This window comes from Hyaloscypha bicolor (genome assembly GCF_002865645.1).
Source record: "Hyaloscypha bicolor E unplaced genomic scaffold K444scaffold_190, whole genome shotgun sequence".
Lineage (NCBI taxonomy): Eukaryota > Fungi > Ascomycota > Leotiomycetes > Helotiales > Hyaloscyphaceae > Hyaloscypha > Hyaloscypha bicolor.
Window position 1 is genome coordinate 33,754 of NW_020194692.1, and position 7,527 is coordinate 41,280.

At 39.4% G+C, this 7,527-nt stretch overlaps 2 protein-coding genes across 2 annotated transcripts; both read right to left on the reverse strand.

Moving 5' to 3' along the window:
- Positions 1-3,664: 3,664 nt before the first annotated feature.
- K444DRAFT_548987 (uncharacterized protein) lies at positions 3,665-4,844 on the reverse strand (the record flags this gene model as incomplete). Its single annotated transcript, XM_024876411.1, has 2 exons — positions 3,665-4,052; positions 4,102-4,844. 2 exons carry the CDS (start codon positions 4,842-4,844, stop codon positions 3,665-3,667), a joined length of 1,131 nt encoding a protein of 376 aa, XP_024726419.1.
- On the reverse strand, positions 4,825-7,294 carry K444DRAFT_622585 (uncharacterized protein). Its single transcript, XM_024882130.1, has 3 exons — positions 5,720-7,294; positions 5,213-5,665; positions 4,825-5,164 (listed from the first exon to the last, which is right to left on the reverse strand). The coding sequence occupies exons 1-3, from the start codon at positions 7,185-7,187 to the stop codon at positions 4,998-5,000; spliced, it is 2,088 nt and encodes a 695-aa protein (XP_024726420.1). The 5' UTR covers positions 7,188-7,294; the 3' UTR covers positions 4,825-4,997.
- Between the last annotated feature and the right edge of the window lie 233 nt (positions 7,295-7,527).

Genomic DNA, 7,527 nt, shown 5'->3' on the forward strand with positions numbered 1-7,527 from the left:
CGATCATCCGAGCCGGAAGCTAGGGAACCAAATAGAGGGCCCATTTGAGATTCTAGAATAGCATGGCTACTCGTTCCTCCTAAAACTGCCGGAAGCCATGAAGATATACCCAGTTTTCCATACGAAGAAGCTACGAAAAGACCCCCAGAATCCTCTGCTAGATTAAGCGAACCCGGAACCGCCCCCATTAATACTAGAGGATAGCAAACAAGAATACGGCATTAAACGGGTTATTGCAGTCAAGCTAGTAAGAAATAGGCTAAAGTATAGAATTCAGTGGGTTGGTTAGGATAAAGATCCAGTATGGTATCCAGCTTCGGTACTAAGCAATAGCCCCCTGGTTTTACAGAGTTTCCATAACAATAATATTGACGTACCAGGACCTCCACAAAACCTATAATACTGGCTAGACTGTACAAAAAATAATACTAGTCCAGAACCACGCGGAAATGACGATAAACCCTCCTAGGTCACATGGCAAAGGCACCGGCCTTTCATACGTAACGTCTATATCCGAGATACTAGTTTCACTTTGGGAAGGAGCATAGTACGAAATTGGATGGATCAACGGCTTATACGAAGCTCGGGGACGAGCTTATTACGAAGGGGGGGGGTAATATCACGATTCCCAGATGCCTCCTAGGCGCACGTGACGCGGCCGCCTCGCTAGGGAAATATGCTTGGAATGTACTAGAGATATTTAGAAGGCTAGCCCCTTCAGGACTAGCGTACTATGGGGTGCATATACTCCCTTGCAGCCTCCTGTATTCTAGTTTTCCCTTCCTTAGCTTTGAATCGTCTTCGTAAGGGACCTTCTACCTTGCTTTCCAAGCCCTGAATGCCGCACCCGTGATATAAAGCAATCTCTAAAAACGAATTCTTTATATAATTAAATAAGTTTATAATAGTAGTATATCTATTTAATACTTTCAGAAAACTAGAACCGGATATAGACTTTAAAAATAAGGCTATAAAAGAAGCTAGTATTAAAGTTCTATAAAAAGTAAATAGAAGAATTAATCTATAAAGCCCGAACTTTATTAATAAAAATAATTAAAGATTTTTAATATATCTAGTAAAGAGAAGAAAGTTTAATAGAAATAAAGAACTAGATATAAACTCTCTAATAGCAAATACTAAAGCTATTTATTATAGTTATAATTAGTATTTAATTAAATATTATATTAGCTAGTTATAATTTAAAAACTAGTTAAAGAAAAATAACCTAATAAATAAAATAGTAGTATTAGAATATAATAAAAATAAAAATAAAATAGAAGTTAAAAAAGAGGAAAAGATACTACTACTAAAATAGCTATAAATAATCTAATAGAATAGCCCAGAAAAGACTAGAAAGACAATAATACCTACTAAAGTACTAAGAATACCAAAAATACCAGAAGTAGTAACTTTATAAATATCTCTAAAAATAAATAAAAGCTCTAAAAACCGGCCTAAACCTATAAAGTTAGTACTAGAAACTCTAATAAAAATAACTAGTTATCTAATAATAAAAATCTTAACTAAAAAGATAATTAAGAAAACTAATCTCTAATAAGCTATAATATAAAAGCTATATCGAGATAAAGTAATAAACTTTATAAAAAAGCTATTATAGGCAGAATTAAATAAATTAAGAAAGGCAAAAAAGATCTAGTACTAGATAAATAAACTATTAATAAAGAAACCCAAAAACCCGAAAAAGGCAAAAATAAGAATATAAGATTAGCTTTAAATAGTAATCCGGAATTCTCTAAAAGAAATAGATATTAATAAATAGAATAAAAAGCTATAGGAAAATAATAAGATACTAGAAGTTAATCCGGTATTCTAATATAAGAAAAATTCAAGATAATAATTCCAGTAATATAATAATACTTATAGAAGATTCGTTTTTAAAGATATTACTTAATTAACCTAATAAGATATCGAGTACTTATACTAAGATAATAATAATCTTATAGAACTAGCCTAGTAATATACTAACTTAAATAAGTAAAAGTTCTTATAAAAGATATTTGCAAGTAACTAGAATATAGTAGCAGATCCTATAAATAGACTAGTAAAAGCAAGAAGAATTACGGCAGATATAGTTATTCTATATAGGGTATTTATTTATAATATATATAATAAGATAAAAAGAAAAGTAATAGAAAGAACTAGAAAAGCCCTAGAAGAACTAGGCTATAAGCCTTTACTAGAATAAAGAAAAGAAGTAATAGTTTATCTAGAAGTCTTTTTATTATAACTTAATATTAAGTTAGAGTTTATTTATAAAAAGTAATATTAATATAATAATAAAGATATATATCTAAAAAAAAAACAAGTATTTAGAGACTACTTACTATTTATACTAGCTAATTATAATAAGTAAAATACTAAGTTTTATTAGTAAACAAATAAGGATATACTAGTATAATTAGTATACTATTAGCTATATTTATAGTATATAATATAAGAAATAAGGCTATAAAACAAATATATTATATATTATAATATTCCGAATAAAATAATATTCGAACTTATATATTCTTTATAAATAATATAATAGATATCTAAATTAATATTATTAATAAATTTCCGAGTTACTAATAGTCTAGTACTAGACCCAAATAGTAATATATTAAACGAAATACGAAAATCGGAAGCTATAGAACTAGTAAGATTAGTAGCAGACCTGCGAATTTATAATAGAGAGAGATAGATACTCAGAAGAATAATAGTTAATATTAATAAAGAGGAAATAAATAAACTAAGATACCTGCCTATTAATATTAATATAGAAGATATATAAAGCCTATTACCAGAAAGTGAAATAGATTTAAATAATAATAATAATAAAATAGAAGAAGATAATACCTTTATATCTAGCTTATTAGATAGTAATATATCCGAAGACAAACTAGCCCAAGTATAAGTTAAGCTCCGGATAACCCCGGAATTATAATATTATATATCCTGGCTTATATACTTTCGCTTCTGGCTTTAAGTAGTTAGAAGAGAGAAGAACAAGCCTTGAAACTTTTCAATTCTCTAGCAGAATAAAAAATTTTTTGGGGGATAAAATTTTTTATAATCTCTTAATAGAATATCGGAATTCTGGTCTTAGGTAATCTGGAAGGATGGAAAGTCAAGGGTGAGAAGATTCACTTCGTTTAGCAGGAGTTTATGGAAGTCGAAAGGACTTGGGGGTGGAGTTACTGGTTATTCTCTTTGTTTAGACCCGGAAACCTCTCGGAAGAGAGAGTTACAAAAGGGGGGGGCAGTATCAAAGAGTGCCCGGGCATCCTTGGTAGTACGTGCGTGCGCAGGTGGTCCGTACGCAAGCCCTTAAGGCTTCGCACCTCCCATACCTCACTTCCTTCTTCAAGTTTCAGTTGATCAATACTATTGGATTGCCCCCTGACTGGCTACCTTTTGGTAATACCTGTTATACTAACTAATACTAATTCCTGGAACAAATTAGAACAAATTAATTAGTCCGGAATTTCGCCAAGCTTGGTCGGATTAAAACTAGGAGCTAGGGCTATAGTCCTAACTTAGCAAGTAGATTTACATACCCTAGTGAATTCCCGAATATTAGAGTAAATTTTACAACTGAGAGTAAAATCTCCACCCGAACCCGATAGCTATGAACCTGTAAACCATCACGAATATGCCCTGTTCATCTTTTAAGAATGATACGCTTTCCAGATCTGCCACCCCCCCTCAAACACTGTATAATACCGAACAAAATGGTACAAATGACTAGAACAATAGCGACCCAGAACCACTGCACCCTTTTCCTATTATCGTACCACCATTGCTTGATAGTCCGTGGCTCGGACTCGTCAAAGAACTGCTTGATAACGACAAGACGGTCATGCCAATACTTGAATCTTGTGATCTGCCGTTCTTCGAGCTTGAGATGTCCACAATTGATAGCCGCAGGATCGAGACGTAGCTTTGAATGGTGACTACGAAACCATTTCTTACAGGCATTATCGTGTTGGGGCAAGAGCAGCGCCAGAGTGCGGCGAGTTTCTTCAATGAGTCCGGGAGGATATATCTTACTAAAACTAGTCAGCTTCTCCATCAAATTAGGGCACCAAGTGAACTCACCTGTCTGTGTGGTACTTTAGGAAAGTTGCATGGTAGAAGATGTTGAGAACAGCAGTCTTTCCATCCTCAATGAAGCGAAGATGGTCCACCAAATTCGGCGTCCACTGAATTCTTACATCAGCTATGCGTTCAATATTCATAGCGTTGAAGACTCTTTCGAGCTTTATCTGATCCGTTAAAATCAGCTCGTGACGAAAACGTCCATAGAGCGCCTCGTTGAGAGTGCCGCTCTGCCACGTGATGGACGTTTGCGACGTCACTCCTCGATAAACATATTCAGCATGCACCATCAACCAGAGCCGCACGGCCAGGTCTATTGCGAGATCGAAAAATCGAGTGTTCAACACACCAAAAGGGTCATCTGTTGCCTTCTGAAGAAGTTTCTCACGGATGTTTTCTCGAGTCTCCCCAGTTTTCAGTTGTTCAACAATGTCGCAGATGTTGTGCTGCGTGCAGACTGGCCTCACGGCATCGTCTAGTTGCCGTGCATCTCGGCATTGTCTTTCGAAGTATGAGAAATAAGGATCACCTTCGGATTCGACTTTCTGAGATTGTGCACTCTCGACTCCCCAGAACTGGGAAACAATCGCCCGCCGACTTGCAAGGGGAAGGCTGAGGTGCTCCAACTCGTGTATAGCTCGCCCATACAAAGTGTCCAAACTTTTAAAAGGCCTCGAGATGCGGATTGCAGATTGTTTTAGATGTTGCCTCGTTATGGAGTGAATCGCTTTCTTGTATTGCATAGCATGGTCAAGTTCGTCGATGACGAAAGCTGGGGTTTTTCTAAATACAAATTACCACAACTCTAGGAGGATAAGAAACGGGCTTCTAAACTACGTGATCATATCTTAGCAACCCACTATACCGAGTATTAGAGTGAGGTCGACCTAGTTAGCCTACCCATCGAGTTTGGCTTTCTGTCCAGTTACCCGCTCTATATCTTTCAGAACCTGAGACGCAGGAACGAGATATGCAATACGACCACCCGGAACTCCAGCCACGACATGTCCATACAAGTCGCCAGTGATACCATCTATAACCCATGATCCAGAGTCACCTTCAGCTACGTACTGTTAGATTAAATCTTGAGCTAAAATCGGAGCCAAAATACCTATAACACGGTCAAGTATTATCGTCCACACTTCTTGGAAATAACTGTGCTGCGACAGTCGCATCATTGTAGCATGTGAAAGTATCTTTCCTCTAATAAATCCACCTTGACTTGTCCCAACAATAATACCAGACTCATTGACTAAGGCCTGCACAAACCGTTTAGGGTGAGTAATACGTTGTTCGAGTGATGCACGGTTCATATCAATTGGTGGCGCAAGTGACCTAATTTCAACCAGGGCCCAGTCTGATCCTAGTTTCGTATCTTGGATCGAGGATGCAAATGGCAAAGTTACAGGGATTGGGCTGAGAGGAGGTTGTTCAGAGTTGGCCATCTGTTCGATAGGTATGTCGAGATCGCTATTACCTAATAAATGGGTCTGTTTTGGAACTTTTGAGCTAGTTGAGTTCGTAGTCTGCGTTTGTGACAATGACGCTGCGGAGGAATTGCTTGCTATAGAGGTACAATTTAGTATCGGTGCTGTAGACTTTAGGAATTATAGTATACCTTGGCTGGTAATGGCAATGGTAAGATCGCTTATGGTGTCAATGTCATCTCCATCCTCCTGATCGAATGCGAACTCAAAGTCGCCATCCTGGGCGTCAGGACCAGTGGAAAGAGCATTGCTAATCGGAAGAGGACCAACATCAAACAGATGAGCAACGGTAAGTCCATATCGATGACCGTTCAAACTTATGATGCCACCAATCGTAGCTCGTCTGCGTGTCGAGGGGCATATAATGAGCGATCTCACATTAATCAGCGGTTCTGTTGGCTTGTTACTAGAGACCGCAGTATCGTCCGATATTTTTAATTGCGGTAAATGAATATTGGGAGGCTGTTGGAAAGGTGACGCAGCGCCATATGACCCATATTGAGAGTATACCGGAGGAACGGGGCCAAGCTCCAATAGCTGCTGGCTCTGAAAGATTCCCGTGGTATTGGGATTATCTGGAAGCTTGCCAAACTGATTGTGTGGAGCTGGAACATAGGTCCGATGGGGCTCCAAATCACCAGTCGGGAAATGAGAGGGGTAACTTTTCCCGCGGGCGAGCTTTCTGCGACGAAAGAAGAAACAAAACGACAGAATGATGAGAGCGACTAAGCCCAGTGCACCGACGGTAGTCCCAGCAATTGCGCCAGTAGACTCAAAGTATCTCGCTCTCTTGTATATTGTCGTCGCTGAGGTTTCCTCGTTTGGGTATGGAATATTTTGCCCTGCCAGAAGCTGTATATTTCGACTACCGCCCGTGAGTGGAGACATGGCGGCCTCGGCAAGAGCTATCTTCGGATAATTTTTGAGTATGTCACTTTCTCTGACAAATTTGATGGCTTTCCGACGCCGACTCTGACTCTGGGAGGTGAAGAGAATCATCGGTTTCGCAGTTGCCGCGCTCTTTCCAATCATGTACATGTTAAACATGACAATATCCCCCGCCAGAGGCTCCGCTATCTCTAATTCGTCAATACGCTCGTCGAGAAGATCGGCTATCTCCTTCTTTATGAGAGCAAAGAGCTCTCGTGCTGGGCCAATAGCTACCCAGCAGTCATTGCCAGCCAGACGACGGCATTGGGTTCCAAGAGAGAGTTGTGGATTCGGCCAAGATAGCTTTGTCGACTTGAATCGCTGTCCAAGTCTAAGCCACCCATGCTGAACTAATTGAGGTTCCACGGTCTTCGAGGAAGGCTCCTGAGGGAGCGTCTGTATGTCGGGCCGAGCGTTGATCTCTGCTGGAGTCGCAGAGTCCACAACTTTGTCTGCTATAGTAACAGTAACCAACGCCAGGTGTGCCCTTTGATTCGTTGCCTGAATATCTTCCTCCCAATTTACTCTTTCTTTTGAACGAGACTCGCTGTTTCTTTGTCGTGCATTTGATTGCACTTGTTCGTGGACCTCTTCGTGTTTGAAGCTGGTTTGGGGAACCTCCGGCCATTCGAGAGAGTGAACGGCGGGACGCGAGACAGTTGTCTCCATCTGATGATGGCGGCGAGATTGACTGTCGGAATGACATGGGCGTACTGAGACTAATCGTGTCTTTGTTGCTGCCGCTGGCTTTCGCTTTTGATGTAGCCTTGTTCCATTTGCAGCTGAGATGAGAGAGCCTAGCGGTGCTGGGCGCACCTCTATCTACTGGGCACATAGCTAGGGGTGATAATTGGGCGCACAACCGAGAGAAAAAGCAAGAAGAATGTAAGGAGGACGAACAGTCTTATAATGACGTTCCTGACGCCAAGAGAATTCCCTTTTCAAGCCCATATCAACCTTCTGATATCCCAAAGGCTCCGCATATCTTCTCATTATGCGTTATCCCATC

Bases quoted from the DNA above. Each gene is read 5' to 3' on its own strand.
- K444DRAFT_622585 (XM_024882130.1), bottom strand. From the start codon at position 7,187: ATGGAGACAACTGTCTCGCGTCCCGCCGTTCACTCTCTCGAATGGCCG. The intron at 5,666-5,719 runs GTATACTATAAT...GTACCTCTATAG, and splicing joins CATTGCCATTACCAGCCAAG to CAAGCAATTCCTCCGCAGCG. The intron at 5,165-5,212 runs GTATTTTGGCTC...AACAGTACGTAG, and splicing joins AATACTTGACCGTGTTATAG to CTGAAGGTGACTCTGGATCA.